This window comes from Sinohyriopsis cumingii, unplaced genomic scaffold (assembly GCF_028554795.1).
Source record: "Sinohyriopsis cumingii isolate HCF-2022 unplaced genomic scaffold, ASM2855479v2 utg000066l, whole genome shotgun sequence".
NCBI lineage: Eukaryota > Metazoa > Mollusca > Bivalvia > Unionida > Unionidae > Sinohyriopsis > Sinohyriopsis cumingii.
This window is the reverse complement of record NW_028315866.1, coordinates 1014901-1034385: the sequence shown is the minus strand read 5'-3', so window position 1 is coordinate 1034385 and position 19485 is coordinate 1014901. Positions and strand designations below refer to the sequence as shown.

General features: G+C 33.0%; 1 protein-coding gene across 7 annotated transcripts in view; it reads right to left on the bottom strand.

Moving 5' to 3' along the window:
• Window positions 1–2146: 2146 nt before the first annotated feature.
• The window catches only part of LOC149774964 (uncharacterized), a 60760-nt gene continuing 43421 nt past the window's right edge, over window positions 2147–19485 (bottom strand). For 5 of the 7 annotated variants that reach the window (XM_089944601.1, XM_089944608.1, XM_089944605.1 and 2 more), the window contains 2 exons: window positions 17634–17761; window positions 10624–13581 (listed from right to left, as the gene is read on the bottom strand). In XM_089944601.1, coding sequence (XP_089800727.1) covers window positions 13495–13581; window positions 17634–17761 — 215 coding nt within the window. In that variant the 3' untranslated portion in view covers window positions 10624–13494. Of the gene's footprint in view, window positions 2189–10623; window positions 13582–17369; window positions 17520–17633; window positions 17762–19485 lie in introns of those variants that run through there. The other 2 variants (XM_089944603.1, XM_089944606.1) reach the window with 2 other exon arrangements.

The following is a 19485-nucleotide window of genomic DNA, read 5'->3' as shown; positions in this document are numbered from 1 at the left end:
ATTGAGCACACTCGCAAAACAGCAATTAACACTGGTATCAAATAATCAAAAAAAAAATGAACAAGACGATTTTCAATACTCCTCCATTCTATTGTGCCTGTCTCTCTTACTCTCTAGGCGAACATATACAGTTAAACCTTTACTCAGTGCTAAACCCTGTTCACCGTGGCAATTCTGCGCCCACCATCCCGACGACAAATTATGTATATATATATATATATATATATATATATATATATATATATATATATATATATATATATATATATATATATGAAATGAAGATAACGTGAATCGATGTGCAGAAATGTCTTATCCCGTATGTATTCCGTTCTCAGGTCACAGCTGATTATTTCATTATTAGAGGGTCGACGCAATAAGCTGGATCGTGCAAACAGTAGTCGTGTTATCACGGCTTTTTATGGAAGCCGTTGTTTATGCCAGTGTGAATTAAAACTATATCTGAAGAAGTTTCTCGTCGAGACGTGATACGAGTTACGTCCAACTTCATTACTATTGGGGGGTCTTTGCATATTTCAATCTTGTATGTAAAGGCAGATGAACTTTCTGCTCGTGGGTCACAGAAATTGCCACGTACAGTGTATTTAGATTTTCTATTTCATCAAAAGATTAAAACATGAACCGAGTGTATTTTGATCTTGGCGAGTCAAGCAATTGTCCAATACAGATAGCATTTCTAAAGCGAAAACAGCTTTTTCCAAATGTAACATATGCAAGCTGGCTGAGAAAAGAATCAATCCTTTGAACGCTGTCCATTACTAGTTTTGTCATTGCGCACTAAACAGATTTAGATCGGTGATTGCTTTTAAGTCATTGATTGCTTAATTTATATGACGGATTAAGGTGAGCTGGATATAGTAATCTTGCGTGGAACATAAACTTTGAACAGAACAAGATATACACGTATTTATCATCTGAAAACAATTGCACATAAAGCAATCTTTATGAAATACTACTACTACTACTACTACTACAACTACTACTACTACTAATACTACCCCTAATAATAATAATAATAATACTAATAATAATTGTAATGATATTCGATGCGTAGCATTTGCGAAAAACCTATTTTTAAAGGTGAACCATATGCAGCATTCACCTTTATACCAATGCCAGTTTTGCTATTTTTTCATAGACGGCCGCTATAGACAATTGGCCTGAATATACATTTTCTACGTACGTATGCCATGAAGGCATATACTTTGAAAAGGTAAGAAAAACTAAGCGCGAATGTATGTCCTTTAAAAATATACATTTTAAAGAAATTGCACTCAAATATAATTTTCCTTCATATTCCATTAAATATATTTGGGAATTGAAAAGCCGAATGTGATTGAAAATTTGGTATTGGCTTTACACATCGTTTCAATACCTTGTATGCAGTGCTGATTAAAAGTCAACTTCTTATAATGCAACGGAATACAATCAACAAAAATCTCCTAAATAAAGGTCAATATATAGTCGATCAAGTTAAACGATAAAGACGACAACAAGTATACAAAAGTCATTCGGAACAAAAGACAAAGGTAACGATATTAAATCATTAAAATAAAGTACACATTTGTTATGTAAACCTATTATTAAAATTGTCCAAGATTTTCCCTGGTGAGGCATCATCATCAGGCTTATTACTTGAATTTACACACCCTCACCCTCAATATGAAAAAGGACACAAAAGAAGAAAGCAAGAATACGAAACAGCAACACCTGCTGACTATTGTTTTAGAAAATCCATGAACGATACGTATCTTGTCATCTTATCACAGGTATCATATGGGTTATCTTATACTCAAAGGCTCAAAAGGTTGATGCAAACATGACTGCTACTCTAATACACACATGCTGAAGTGTCACACATCTGATGAAACCATTGATTCATCCATCTTTTATATTCCGTTGCGAGTTAGTTTTGATGTTTTAGAGAATCCCCTAAATAACAACTGAAAACATATTTCGGACTACAAAAGTTATAATACTGTAATATCATCTATGATAACGAGAATACAACTTTGGGTGCCAAAAAGCAGGTAAATGCAGCGCTGCGTTCTTTGATTTGTTCAACCATAAATAACAATTGTAAATAAAAGGAAATAAAACGGGCAAGAGAAAAAGCATTTACTTACTCCAGTATTTCTCGGGATGAGGTTCCAAGCTTGCTTCTAAACTATAGTTAAAGAAAAAGAAATTCATCGTGTATAATTTGTAATTCATTAAAACATCACTCCATATTTATGAGATAGATGTTTGTAGAAATGACAATGTATGCGCAGATTCAATCCTTTGTTGTTTTCATATCTTCACTGATTGCAGATCTCGGATTCTAATATTAAAAACGTATACTCATATGAAATGATTATTACAAAAGGTTGATGCTGCTGCATCTCCTCATTAATAACCTTATTTGTCAATTCTTAACGCTCAAAAGCAGGCTTTCCCGAAATGTACATGTTGCCTTTCTTATTCAGTCTGTTCTTCAGAGAACTAAGTCTCTAGTAACGCATTATGTTTTCAAGATATCACACTCCATGTTTGATATTACCATTAATATCTCTATCCTAATGATTTTGGCCTGATATTCATCCCTTATTATTTCCGGCGATGTTACAGTACCAATTTTCTTGGAACTAATGTTTATGTTGCTTTTATAGCGGTCAAATATTCCCTCTATACATATAGCAAATAGATCAGTTAAATCGAAGAAAAATGGAAAACTAAGGAGGAGGTTTTAGGTGAGATTCAGCAGAAATTATCTTAAAGTTTTTCTAAAAATGGCTATTTCGATGAGAGAAAGGTCATTTAGTTTCTTTCACGTAATGAATTCTCTTCACCCATTGTTCAATATTGGTTTGTTAGGTTACTGTAACGAGACACAATACGCAATATGGAACATGACGAAAGTGAATTAGTATAAATTATACTCATTTTCATAACATGCGAGTAAATTATTATTGGTATGTCTGATTGTATTGTTTCAGTACTTGTGGTAATAGCAGAGGCAGATGTCATGGTTGATATCCACTCATAGTAGCATTCCTGACAATCTTTCTTGCAAAGGAATGTTCAGCTGTATATATTATATCAGGCGAACAGCCTCATATCTGTGATAAATGTGCGATAAAGTACTATCACCCACCAATGCAACATAAAATGGTTACAAACCAATTTCGTTCATCATCTTTTTACAAATGAATTCGGACAAAATATCCTCCCAACATTATTTTATGTGATTACCTAACAAGACAGATTGTAATATATTTTCAAAGACAAAAGACCATCCAACACTATTTGCTATAAACATTTATTAAAAGAAAAAAGACAAAACGTAAAAGAAACAGAAAACAACTATTGTGAAACTCCATTAACAAAACTAAAACAAAAACGAAAAGAAGAGAGGCCAATGATTACAAAAAGAGGGTTAAATATTTGCAGACTTTTAGGCAGATCAGTTATTTGAGAATGATAACGGCAAACGCAAAGAAAAAGCTATCACATGTAGTGGAGATGCTTATATAAATTTAAATATTTTTGTAAAAACTAAATGAACGACTTCAAAATTCAAATGTAAAATAGTCTGACTTTAACGTATTGTTTAATGTATATTTAAAGCCCATTTAGTTGCTCTCAAGAAACATAATAAATGATAGCATAGCAATAATGTTAAATGCGGTAACCTTCTTCCTTAAAACATAATATATTCAACATATTTATTTATCATGGAAATCACAACACACACACACACACACACACACACACACACAATAACATAAAGTGATATGTTCCCATGTATAATATCAAAAATATGAAACTGCACACACTGTAGGCAAAGTGTACCGACTATGTGATGAACTATGATATTTTAATAAAATAATTGATCTATTGCATAATTATATGAATTAGAAATATATAATTATATGTATGGCTATTTTCCTGTACATTGTGATTTCAATTAAATTTTGGTTAGGGATTCATTTATGTTTCTGTTCGGATTAGACGTATGAGATCGTTATGATAGTGCATGCCATATAAGGATGTAACGTAAGTGACATAACTGTTTATAAATGTATCAAATCCACCCCAGGAAGTTTAATTAGTTTTGTTGTTGTTTTGAATTTTTGTAATTTTGCTACTGTTCAAATTGACAGTTTTACCCGTTCTTGATGAACAATTCTAACAGTATCACTTCTCTTTAGTCCATTTATAATTGTGGTCATCTCAAAGCGAAGTTATCTCATTTATTTTAACAATCTCCTTAAGATCAAATCTTTCTTGTTTTATCCAACACAACCTCACATATTATGAAGAAAGACTCCAAATTAAAGTATCATTGATTGGACTAAAACTATCTAGAAACTATTGATAAGTAAGCAAGCCAACTGAACCGCGTGTCAAATTTGTTAACTAGATTTATCCATATGAGGATATCTCTGTCCCCTCTCCCTACCCCGGTTTTTAATCAGTGGGGAAGAAAGATATTTTGTACAGAAATGTGCACAGTTAGGTGATGCTCTATTATTGCAACGTGCACATTTCCTATACCTCTACAACAGTAAGCAAATGTTCAAGACAATCTATCCAATTTTAATAACTGTAAGAAACGTTAATGATACAAAAAAAATCCTTATGATATATAGGAGACTTGAAAATATTTGTCTGTCTCAGCAACTGATCTTTTTACATGAATTCAGGGTGTGTAGACAAGACTCAGTCAAGTTCACCTTTATCATCGGAAGTTGTCAAAACCATTCAGTTAAAAGCAACTTTAGTCATTTTTAGTTTATTCTCATCTGCGTAGCACCATTCATTACAAAGAGGTGTAGTGAGGATGTACTCGAAATGGAACGCAGTGGTCCCACAACTTCATTTTACTTACTATGGCAAAGGGACATTCATTTGCTGTAAGAACACAGGTGTTTACTGCCTTTTAACAAGAGGTATTAGTTGTCCGTGTGCATTGTTCATTCATTCTGTATATTGGTTTGTGTATTTAGTTCATAAACGGTTTTGAAAACGCTAAAGATTCTCTCAACTAAAGTTTAACCGCTGTTGGCAATTGATATATATAAGTCATTAAACCTGTTACATAGTGTTCTATTTTTTAGTTTATTTGCCTATATGTCAACTTTTAAAAAGTGTATTGTATTGATCAGTATACTTACCTATATCTATGGTAGTGATTCTTGCCACATGGCGGGCAAGTTGGATAAGGACACGTAGGTCGAGCTAAATTAATAAATATTCTCTGCCATTATAACATATTCTCTGTTACATATAATTATTCTTTGCAAAATAACCGTTTAGTGGCGATAAATAATTATGTTTTTTAATGCAGCCCACCAACTTAGTGGTATCGTTGCAAACAGTAATAAGGGCCTGCCTGAAAACTTTACCTTGCAGATTATTATAATAATAAAATATTGTGTTTACCATAGTTGTTGATCTAGGTCAAAAGTCTCCATACCAAGGGACTATGTACTCGTGGCTGCTCGTTTGCAACTTTCACTGATAATTATCAGCTGGTTGCACATACTTGTATGACTTTTACCTTTGAGAAAAAGTCATGGGGTACAGAGGATGTGGGCCATATAAAACACAATTAAAAAACAGGTTTGAACCAAAATACTGAAAGCATACATTTTGACACTACTTATGTCACTCTGTCCATCTCATCTATTCTTTAGAGACATACGACTTAAGTAAAAAAAGAATGAAATTATATATTTCTTTTTCAGTTCATAATTATTTTTTAGACGAATAATTATCATTCGTACTCTTACTGAGGCCGAAATCAGGCTAGTATGGGAAATTTTGTGATACAAAACGCGATTCTTCATTATTGTCTGGCAGATAGAAGCTCGCTGTTTGCCACACCTATATTCATGTAACCTCTTTGTTGACCTCTCCCGACGATTAAGAATTTTAGCCATGCGCAAACGCGTGTTTACAAAATTAATGCTAGAAGCAACTAGATCGAATGTCGATAGAAAACGAAAACTTACGGATTCTGAATAGGGGAAAATAGTAAAAAAGCTCTCTGGGCAAATTATGGCAACACGCGCATATCGATTAGTGAGTAGCATGAACAATGCAATGAACTGAAGTCCATTTTAAGCCTGAAAACTAATCCAGAGGTCGCCAAATTCTTGCTGGATAGGTGAGTTACAATTTAGCAATGAACAGCCAATTTGTGATACCCCATTTATTTCTGTAGAGTTAATTCTTTATCATATCTTTTAAAATTAACATATTTTATATAGACTGACATTATTCCATTTATCTTGCAATATAATGTTGCAGCCCTCATCATGCAGTGCCTGTATCGTTGGACACAGTTGTAAACTATAACATGTACTGCTGCTATTTTGTGAGGCTACCAAAGGGGAACTGAAGATCATCTTCATTTTCGCAGCAACCATACAACTTTATTTAGAAGCAAGCAGTCACTACTGGTTTTTATATATAACGTAAATGGTGATCAATATAAAGGAAATTAATGTAATACAGTTGAGAACATTTTATTCATGAAATCTTTTGTAAAGTATATATAATTATTGTGTCTAATGAAACATGTATTTTCCCCGGGTATATTAGTTATAAATGGAATGCCAGTGCATGGAAAACGGTATGATTCATCAGAAACGGAGGATTTTCACAGAAGACATGGCCACAACTTCTTCACCTGGGCCAATAGTTCATCGGATACCGATTCCTGCTGGGTCTGATATAATCACATCAGAATCAGATACATCAGCTGTGTAAGTATTACTACATTTTAGTAAACTTTTGTGTATTTACTTGTTAAAAAATATTTTGGTAGATAACTATCCCAGGAATTTATTTATTACATGGAAATGTATTATTCTATATTAGTGAAATGTTTTGAAGTTGATAAAGATTGTACATTTAAAAAATGTGGTATGTTATTTTATTTTCGTGTGACTTACTTATATTTAGACTATGAATTAAAATATTTTTTGTTGTAAATTATTTGCTGGCATTTGTAAACATAAATAACAAATAACATGAATCATTTGGAAAAAAAGAGTACATGAGTAACTAAAGCAGAAGATAGAAAAGTTCCTTGTGTCATTTTTTGCAAATGATATTTGCTTTGTAACTAAATGCTCCTCATCATGTCTATTTTAGTTATAGGGCCTCAAGGGAGAATAGTCCTTAACTAAATCAGTCACCCTCTGTAAATAAAATATTATTATTATTATTATTATCATTGTTATTATTGTTATTATTATTATTATTATTATTATTATTATTATTATTTGTTGAAGCATTATACATAATGCTTTGTTCATGTCGAATGATAAAATAACTGTAAAGACTTACAAGTTCAACATTAGTATTTACAAATTTAAAATGTTTATTTTTAGGGATTCAGCCTTGTCTGGAGTTGAAGAATTTCAGGAGAAGGAAAGTGTTATGATGGAAAAGTCTATAAGTGGATGGTATTTGTGTATGAATGAGAACGTTGCTCCGACAAAAGCTTTCTTTTCTCTACAAGGTACAAATGTGTAATTAGAATTTATCTTAAGTATAGTATAGATGCATAATTGAAATCATGAAGATATACTGGCTATCATAAAAAGGAAATGAATACATTGTATTATAAGCACAAGCCACACTAAGGCCATAAGTAGTGGCCGTCCATTTAGTCATACACATTTAGGGTGGGTACCCCAAACGCATACGTTTACGTAATGGGGGTCTACTGATAATGTACATACGCATAGGAAACGGGTGGGGTGGGTGGGTGAAACCTCGATAATAATTTGTGTAATACGTAATCAGACAAACTTGTTAACGTTACGCAGCTTTTTTCTTTGATGCAGCCAGATATTCAACTTCGGTGGACTATCTGCTTTATTAAACACGTTAATATTATTAATCCTTCATCATTTCCACATGGAATAAATATATGCCGTTCCATGGAATTTGGGTGCGTCAAGCGTACGTCGGCAGGTGGGGAATGTAAAACGGTACGCATGTGTACCGGGAGGGTGAAGGGGTCAAGCTTTGCCAGATTGTTTCATACGTACTAAATGGATGTCCTCTTAAGAATTGTTTTTTTATTTTCCCTTCCCTACCTATCCGACTGATCTAAACAGCCACTGATTCAAAACTATATTTTTCTGAATTTTTTATCATACTTTTTCATTTGAAAGTAATAACTGAACTTTCCCATATCTGATGCTCTTTCCATTACAAAATATTTTATAAAAACTTCCTACCAACCTACCAAAATTTGACAGCTTGGTATGAGAGATGGGGATGAATATTTTTAAGCATGACTTGACACTAAAAAGTTTTTTTTCTAGTGTTACAATGGAAGTGTCTGAGAGTAACTTTGAAGCTGATGACCATATGTCAGATGAAGATTATAAGCAAAGCTTAAATCTTTCATTCTGGTAATGAAACGTTTAGTATCTTTTCAATAAAGAATATTTATGTGACTGAAATGTTAGCATGTATGTAACTGTAATTGATAATGAAAAGATAATGAAGCTACTATCATACTGCCTGTTAGTAGCATTGGTTGTGTTTTTCATCAGAATCTCAGCAAAACCAACAAATATTATATCTGTACACTATAACTTTATAAGATATAACCTTCTCTTCTTACAGCATTTTATGAAATGTCATAAATAGTTCATTTTTATCTTTAAGACCAGACAGTAACATTAGTTTGGATGATGCTTAAGTAGAAGATGACACAGATGATGAGGATGATGGTAGTGATCAATCAAAAATAGAATAAGGGCCTGGTATTTTGGTGTATTAGTACTGTTGAAGATACCTTTAACTTTGTTGGTGACAGTCAATTTTTAGTTTATTACAGTGCACGTCTTAGTCTTGCAAAGACAAATATGCTGATTACATGCAGATCCAAGGGATGTGGGATAGAATATCAGTATGCAGACAAGTTGTTGGATTAGCGTTATCATTAAAATTGGTAAGATTACAGCTGAGTTATATTACAATGTAATATGCATTCTTAAGCATTATTTATATTGCAATTTTCATTAGATTTATCCATATTTCTATTACTTTAGAAATATACATTTACTCCATTAGCAGCAAAACTGTTAAATGTATTCTGAAAGGTATCAGAGTTTTTCAAACTGGAGGATGTTATTCACATTATATTACTATACATGTCATCATATCAGTCTAGATATAAACTAATGTTACTGAATTGTTAGACTTGTTTATGCATACTATACTGGTGTTCATACATATATGGTAGTTGTTAATGTTGTTTGGGTTCACATTTAGTAAATGACAGAATAAACATAAACATATGGGTAGAAGTCCCTATTTATTACACAAAACTGTCACGCTAAATATAAAAAAGAACTCTTTATAGTATGTAAAATAAATCAGATTTGATATTTATCTAAAGGTTTGTGTAAATAGACATTGCGCCAAGAAATGGTGTTCACAACCTCTGCTGAATCGGTAACTATATGGTAGTGATTGAATTTTGGTATCTGCATACTATTGTCCGGCGGTACCTTTCAGAAGATGGTCATGTTTTCAAAATTATGAAGATAACAATTTTAAGTTTTGACATTTCATAGAATTCAAAGGAAGTATTTAATTCCATCCACTGACCAATATTGGATTGGCCATCAGGAATACATGTTACAATCTTTACCGGTAAAAGAAGTTGTAATTCTCAGTAAGTCAAATTTCAGTTAATATAGCTAAACTTCAAAGTTATCTAAAACCTAATAGTATATCAAAGATATACATATCCTTTCAAATTCAAATATCATGAATACACCTCTAACCCAAATGAAATAAAAATGGTGTTGTATTTTCGTCATGCTTAGCACCTGGTTTTGATATAAATTGTAACCAGTATTATTGTTGAAATATGAACGAAGACAGATCCAGGTGATCCATGTGCTTACCTTGTCAGTCAGGATCTCTTAACATAAAACAAGATATTTGCATTTATCTGGTTTTAACATATTGACGTGAAATTTGATCATTCAGCTTGCAAACGTATTTTTAAATTTCGGTGGGAAAATACAATTTAGTTGGGAAAAGCTAGATTTCGGCATTTAGTCATTAATTTCAGGCTAAATCCCAGCTCTGATCCTGTTATAGGTTACTCAAAAACAACGCGTGAGTTGTTATTATAAGATAGCTATTATTACTATTTATTACAAATGATTATATGAAAATTAGTGCCAATATGAACTGCATCCTGCTTTTTTAGGGGATGATAGAATAGACAGCCTGGACATTCAGCTCAGTGTTGCATATACACATTCATGGACAATTCCAGCAAGAAAATGTTTTGTATCATAAGAATGGACACAAGAATGACAGACGGTAAAAGCACAAACTTAGAAAAGGCATGCTTTGTAAGAGGGTTGAATTTCTTGAAGGAAAAGTAAATAAAAATCGTAGATGTCAGCACGGATTCACATTTACAGATTACTGATCTGATGAATAAGTTGGCTTTTGATTAATTACTCCGATAAAATGAAATGACCTGAACGTATGTGCATGTTTATTTTCTTAATAAACAACAAATATAAATTATGATAAATGTTTTTATTATAAAAATGTGTTGCATCAACAAATACTGAATGATGGCCAGTAATATACGTCATCCTGAGTAATACCTAATATCGAAATTGAATGATCTAATGCCGCTTTATGAAAATAACGTGTATCCATCTTTTATTATATAAATGATATTTGACTGATAATGAACTGAATCTCATCAATTTTGGTTTGTGCTGAATGCGTGCACTAACAGCGATCAACAGCATGAGGTATACATTAGGATGATAACCTAGCTAAAGTAATTTTAAAACAAATGCCTTAGTGAACACGTGGTGGTGGTGTGGGCTTAAGTACAATATCTGTTTCTGTGCAGTAGTTTATTTAGGTGATGTACTAAAGTTTGGCATTGAGTAAATGGTAATTACTTTAGTCAAAAGCATATAAACCAACACAGGATAATACAACATCAATGTAATTTCGATTGAACTGGCTAGTATTTCGGACTTAGGTGTCTGTAATCAATCTGTTATGATAATGGTAGACTAGTTCTTCATATAAAAGTCAGTTTTATGTCTTTTATGGAACAATGCTCTTATGATAAACTTCGTAAAAGAACTCTCCATTAACGTAAAGATGGAGAGTAACTTGGAAGTCACTTCTGGAGACACTGACAATGACTTCAACTGATAGGTCCATTTATAAATTTGAAATAAAACCTCTGATAATTATATAATATTGTAGCAATAGTTATAATTGAAAAGAGAAAGAGTTTTATATGTATGCCAAAATTATTCTTAGATAATATTGTATCAGTTTTTGATACCTGGCTATACTTTTGAATTAAAGTTATGTCTGTACGTGCACATTTGTAATTATATAAGTTTAGCGAACTTCATAATATATAATAGTTAGTTTTACAGAGTATGCAGTTGTGTACGTTCATTTGGGTTTTCATATAAAGGGTATTATTTTTTGTTATGTCGAATAAATACATAAATGAAAGAACTGAAAATTCGATGTTTTAATTTCTGTGAAGTATAATGTTTGACTGAGCTGTAATAAAATGTCTGATATTGAATTCAAGGTTGCTTTTGACGAACTATTTGTTTAGTCTTAAAAACTGTATTGAAGTTTCCAGAGCCACTTGCTTGTATTGAACTGCCATAATTAATGAGCAGTATTACGCTGTATAGAGTAGTATCGTAGTATTTGTAGTTATGTTGAAATTTACAAACCGATCTGTATTCATAAAACACTGCAATACGTTTTCCTTTCTCAACGCAATATATTTTGCATTATTTATCATTTGACTTAATGTGTACATGCAAGAACACAATCATATACACCCTATATTTTTGTGTCTTACATCCTTTGCATCCGAAGACAATGCTAGTCAACTTCAATTCATCCTCACAGTAGGTTGTAAAACAGAGCCATACATACAATCATTCTTCAGTAGATAGGGAGCTAATAAAATGTTTAACAAAACTTGTTCATGCAAAATAAAAATTTCATAATACAAAAGGAGTTTATACAACTTAAAATAAAATCATGAGTTCCTAAGAAAGAGAATCCTACCAAATATTAATACTACATCACAAACATATTTAGTTTACAGGTATTCAATTAAAAATTAGGATGTATACCTAATAACAGAATTTCTCACCCATGTAACAAAGAAATCTAGTCGCTTTGCTAACATTGCTTTTCTTATCTTAACCTGGCTGTCTACTTTGAAAAAGAAAAAATAGTTTGTTTTCTGACAGATAAACATACATGTACAAGACGTCGACCTATTTGGTAGAACTCCAGACCCATAGGCAATACACGTCATTGGTTAAAACAAACCAAATTCTCTGAAGAACGACTACTAAGCCAGCAACAACCAGAAATGTGTTATGACAAACTTGCTATTTTAGTCAAAACTTCTCAAACATATGAATCTGCCCCAATTGAATCATAATGAGATTACAAATGAAAACTCATGCACTTGCTATTTCACAAGATTTCCATGTAGCGTACCACTACACTAGTAATAGCAATACTTGCCACATTTCCAGGACAAAAAATGAAGATTTCGAAGTAAATCATGAATTCAAAATCTCCTCAAAGTCATTACATGCGTAGTTAGAACTATGCATCCATTATTGTGCTGCACGGTATCATGCTGCTGCATACCATGGAATGTTTCAAAATTGATGAAAGTTAAAAGTTAGGAGCATATAAGCTATTCATTTCTTAGTGTTAATTTTATATGGCATCCTTCAATTAAATGTTATAATACAGCAATAATATCAAATGTTTTTATTTTTATTTTTTCTAATGCGTGAACTTAATTAGTGTTGACAGGTCACCCAATTGCCACCATTCACATATTTGTGTTGTATTCATGCACAAAAGCACATTGTTCCAGATGCTTATTGTGCAGTACTTCCAACATGTAACACTTATAATTTCTTTCGTTATTTCCTTTTGCTAAGAGCAGCATATATAGCTAGATCATATTTATTTAATTATTCTTATTTTCATGGAAGAGTACAAGACCTGATGACTTTATATAAAGTGAGAGACAATAATGATACTTGCTTAATATGTATTAAATCTGCTAACTATATTGCAAAACTGAAGGTTTTTTTTATATTGGAAACATTGGGTGAGACAAATAATGTATGTAAGCGTTTGTACCAATACAATGAAATCCCAACCTTTCATTGGGATTTCCTTGTGTTATCCTTGTGATAATTATATCAATGGAAAGATCACTCAAGTGTTCCTTGAGTAAAGCAACGGTACTGGCCAACGCTATCTGGGTATTTATCCCTTATACGCCGTACACAACAGCTTGGAATGACACGTATGTTGCCAGCACCAAGGTATCCCTAAGTCCATACAATAAACTGCCTATAAGCAGCATGCCTTTTCCCGCGGTTGTAGTCGTTATCTTCTTCTGCTGCCAGAACAAAATTGCCTATACCTCTGTGTAACAAGGAGCACGACGTCGTCTAAGACAACCAGGTCGAAGTTCTGCAGAAATTATAAAAATTGTCAGTAAAAAATATTCCAAAAAGATAAAACCATTAAATGTTCTTTGGGAAAATATTGATTCTTGTGTTATGCAATGAAGCAAACATATATAATGATAAACAAGTGTTTCAACCAGCTGCTTATTTCACTAATACTAAATAATAAATAACAACAATATTAACTCTGGATGGGCAATTGAGGCAGATTACAGTCACAAGACGTTTGGAAAGTAGAACTAAAAGGACACAATTTACCAAACAATTACTGACAAGAAGCCTTGAAGGACTCACGGTACTAATTCCACTCCAATGGTAAACATATGGAAACACTATCATATTCAAAATTCAATAACTTAAAATTTATGGGTGCTGATAATGACACCTATAATTTTTCGTGCACATCTAACCTTGGTGCAAGCTTATGTGTGGAGAACACCATATGACCCGCGGCAATTTGTTTACATACATGTGCATGAAACACGTGTTATTGATTCTGCACCAAATGAATCAGGTGCTACTTTCAGTATTGAGTACTCCTGAGTCAAGCCTGTAAAAATGCTAAAGTTGCATCAGTAGAAATTTGTCAATATTTTTTTTACATTACATATAGGATAAGCTCTCAAAAGATATTTTTCCTAAAATTTTAATTTTCATTATTAACCAATTATGGACCACCAAACCTGTAAATACTCTATTATTTCTTCACCCATTTCTAGACTGGTTCACAGTTCTTCCGTATAATTAGTACCGTGTGTCCTATAACCAGATTTAATTTTTTTTGAAAAAGTTGTATTTTACTCCTTGATATTAGAGCATAATTGTAAGAAAGAATTGCCCATGCTTGTGCATGGATAATAGTGCAATAGCATTTTATGTGATACCAATATCTGTAGTTAAATTGCATCCGCATTACATGTTGCTGTGTTGTATTGTACTTATTAATGGCTTATTCTTGTTATTAAAATAATTGTTTTCTGCCTTTGTATCTTCATGTTATCTTTCTATGGCATGCATGCTACACAAAAGAAACACAAGCATGCTGACATCAGCAAGTATGACATCACAGGGTATCAAATTACATGACGCATTGTATTTTCATCTCTCACTGGCTATAAGACAAGTTTTAAATGTTTTAAATTTCAAAATTGCATTTCTTTTCTTGCTGACTCTCACAGAAATAACATACAGTGCATCCCTATTCACATCAATCAAACAAAACAAATAAGTGTGCCACATGACAGGTCAAAATGATACGAGGCCATTGCCCTTTTGCGACTAAAACAAATACACACACCCATGAAGCATCAAGAGATGCTGATATTCCAAACTTATTTAAACTATCATCACATGTGATTCATGACCCCCAAATGTTAATAAAAAGGTATAAAAGCCAAGGAAGAGTTCCATAAGCTGTATTATACTGAATAATTAAATAACATAGTGCTACTTTTTAGTATAAAACTATGGGGAAGGGTGAATAAGCAAAGAATAGACAGAGTAATTTCTTCAAGCCTGGTAATGTTCCCCACAACAAAGGGGGTGGGGGGGAATGTGTATCAACCCAAATAACACATCAACATGAGGTATGTTACATAAGGACATCAAGAGACAAATTTGAAAAAGCTATCCAAAGTTCCTATAATGCTGACATTGATGTTGGAGACAGAAAGTGTATGCACAAACTGTTATGACTCAAGCTATTAAGTATGCTGGAGGTGGAGAAATGTGTGAAAAACTTTGCTATGCCAAGACAAGTTCATGTCTCTATGCAATATGCAGACACTGATAAAAATTGTCACTGAATACACTACTTCTTAAATTTAAGTAATAGAACTGAATTGCATATTGAAGTTGTCTAATACATAAACATATACCTACATTTACCCAAAGCTCATAAAAAGTTAAGAAAAAATCTAAAAATCATTACTGTGGCTGCTTTCCACTATAAGCAGTGTTAAATTACTTACTTTTTAATATAAAGCTGAAAAAATGCATACATTATTGAACAAAAGAGAAACAAAGCAAACATTGCAATCACTCAATTACAGTCAAAGGGGAGGTAATACACCTTGATTTGGCAAACCAAATAGCAAGCTCTAATTTACAGCTAAATGATTCCTTACTATTACTTGATGGTAAGAACAGAGCAATGTAGGTTTTATAAATAGCTTTTGTTTCAAATATGAAACCATATTTCTGACATGAAGCTTGTTTTCATTTATTCACAACAACATATATGGTGAACAAAACACATATCGCTTAGTGCACGCAGTAATCAAATGCTGAGATTTGGAATAATGTGTTCTGAGACCACAAGTTGCAACACCCTGAGTATGAAGGTTTTCTATCACGGGACTTGGTACATGAAGAAAAAAGAGATCTGGTTTGGTGGGAGAGAGCAGTATGTTCACCATGCAGTTATACATCAAGAATGTTTCAACTGTATGAAGAGAGGTTGGGGAAGAAAAACTGCCTGTGTAAAGAATGCAATACAGATAGGACTTTTGCAGAGTTATATTTGGAATGAAGGGTTGAAAACTATTATTTTAAGTGAAAATATCCCTCCCTGCTCCCTCAACAAAAGGAATGCAGAAAAGTTCCAATACTGTTTACCCAAAAATGTAATGTACCAATATGAGAAACATGCTGAACATAGAATAGGTGTCAAGGAGTTTAATTCTAGGATAAGAAATAAGACCGGTATAATTGATATTCAATGTGACTCGACATATAATAATTCAGTTTACAGGTTGAGGCAATGCAGCATGTGCAGTTTTGTGCACAGTCCTTATTTTTACAATGTTCTCTGCTTTGATCTGCTGAGTGTGTCTCTAAAGTTAAATGATCAGTACTGATACATAAGTGATTGTGACATAAGTGGCTTACATATAAAATCTCCCCCACCCCCACCCACTTTTGGGGAATTGTTGCATGTGTTAAATGGTATTTAACCATATAGGCCAATCTATGGGTACCATCATATGAAATTCTGCCATCAGGCCATACTATGCTCTTTTCCCTATGGCCTGAGCTATCTACTTCCACTCTCCAGTGTATAAAACCATCCCCATCTGTCTTTTGTATAGAATCTTTCTCCAAAATCACATTCAAACCATGATAAAAAGACTCCATTATGATTGTCATATGTAAAAACCACCAAATTGATACCCTGTATGCACGTGGCAACCATGGAAACAACAAACTCCTATTATGGTATAGGTCGCATATAGGACTCACGGTACTAATTCCACTCCAATGGTAAACATATGGAAACACTATCATATTCAAAATTCAATAACTTAAAATTTATGGGTGCTGATAATGACACCTATAATTTTTCGTGCACATCTAACCTTGGTGCAAGCTTATGTGTGGAGAACACCATATGACCCGCGGCAATTTGTTTACATACATGTGCATGAAACACGTGTTATTGATTCTGCACCAAATGAATCAGGTGCTACTTTCAGTATTGAGTACTCCTGAGTCAAGCCTGTAAAAATGCTAAAGTTGCATCAGTAGAAATTTGTCAATATTTTTTTTACATTACATATAGGATAAGCTCTCAAAAGATATTTTTCCTAAAATTTTAATTTTCATTATTAACCAATTATGGACCACCAAACCTGTAAATACTCTATTATTTCTTCACCCATTTCTAGACTGGTTCACAGTTCTTCCGTATAATTAGTACCGTGTGTCCTGAATAGCAGCTTGGCGTTATTTGTTTCCAGCATTGCTTTTCATCATCGGTTAGCATTTCACGACAGTTACTACATATGCAACAACCTGGTGATTCATCTCCTGGCCTTAGATGGTATCCTTATTGCTCTGTTGATTAGCCATTTATCACTTCAAAGATTATGTTGGCTTATTTTTGGCATGTTCGAGCCAAAATGCTATCTTTTCCTTCCTTTGTCATATTTTGGCTATGCGTTCCTATAAGAAATGAATTCAACATTATGAAAAAAAAAACCTGACAAAATATAAATCATAAATTTATATATCTTAATTCGAAAGCTGACTGTAATGTGTAACAAAAATCATGTTTACCTTCAACTGATGATCGTTGGCTTCAGCTGTAGTTGCCACGTTTGTCCTGATAAGTGATGGTTCTTGAGTTCCTCTTCCTCTTTTTTGCCTTGTAACTCTTCCGCTACCCCTACCACCTGACTGCCTTCCTGCTCACAACACTTTATTATTATTATTATTATTAATTATTGTTATCATTATTATTATTATAATGTCATTATTATTATTATTATTATTATTATTATTATTATTATTATTATTACTGAAGTGTATAAACAAATGTGCAAATCACATCGAGTATCAGATACGTAAGCATGAAGTGGTGATGCAAATTTACAAGACAATCAACTTTATTCTGAACCAAAGAAGCGACTTTAGCGAGATCTTTTTATAACGGTTCTGATTACAATGATACGAATTATCATATTGTCATATTATCATGTTGTTAGCTTATCTTGCCACGTAACACATAATCTCAGAAACACGACAAGTAATACGGAATGGGAATTGTAAGAACTGCCCCTTAAAGGAACCCCTTATCGTCAGGATACTACATCATATTGCCTTTTTTGCCTACTTCGTGTAATTTTATTTATATGCAATGAGAAATCTATAAGTAATACATATATTGCGCGTGACTATAAAGAGCTAAGAGGAAGGACAGACGAAGAAATATGAAGAATAAGGCAATAAATACATCAAAAGAGAAATACATGCTTACCTCGACTTCCATATTTGTTGACGCGCGTCACGTGACACTGCTATATCGGGGCATATCGGTAAATTCCGTTTCCGCATTATTAATTAGTCATGCTTATATAAGTGATTAGAGAATCATTACATTTTCATCGATTAAACTGACAGATGTACAATTTATGAAGCTGAATGATGTGTAATTACTCATTATTTGTACTATACGTTTCATAATATCATGCATTTGCAAGAATAGAAAAAGTCGAAAATCTTAGTTTGTATGCCTTTAAGTAGAAAGCATAAAAAGAGTAACAAATTGAGCATAATCTAAACTTCTTAAACGCGGAACGTAAAGCAGGGTGTGGACGCACATATCATGACGGGTTCGACAACAGAAGTGTTACAATCAGTTGCAGTTCAGCTGTTCATCTATTCGTCGACAATTCTGCCCCAGTTCCCTTTAACAATGATGAATCCATTTATGCACGAGATAAACTATTAGTATCGTGACGATGATTTGATACGGTTTACAACAATAAATCAGGCGCATAGTTTCTTTGCCGGATTTTACCAATTATAAATATTTTGAATAAAATGGTGTTTCCGATTCTATGAATGACATAGAGGCACCCAATGAAACCGATACGTGGGTTTCATTAATTAACGTGCGAAATGAGGGAATGAAGGAACCCCAATTACACTTCATTGTGTTGACGTGCTGTTAAAGATCCAGAAATACGGTTTAAATAATCAATAACCAAGGAGACGGTCAACATTCCGTGTAACTGATTTTGAATTGTAGTGTCGCGTATTGTTTGAATTCCCAAGAATTTCCATATTTAGGTGAGTTATCTAAAGGAGTCTATAACGAGAATTCATTATAATGTTGGTGCTTAAGGAAAGCTGTGTCCAGGGCCATAATTTGTATGCCTCAACAATTTGTGTTGCCAAGCAAAATGGTCTGGTCCCGAGAGTAGAATTCATGAATAACATAGTGGCACTCTACTAAAACAATATACGGATATAATTGATATACGTGGGAAATTAAGGAATTTGCGAATCCAACTTCACGTTTGTGTGTGAACGTCCAATTAAAATCCAGAAAGATGGCTTAAATAAGTATTCAACAGACAGAGTCATCATACCATATAAGGTATTATGCATTGCTGTCTTCTGTATA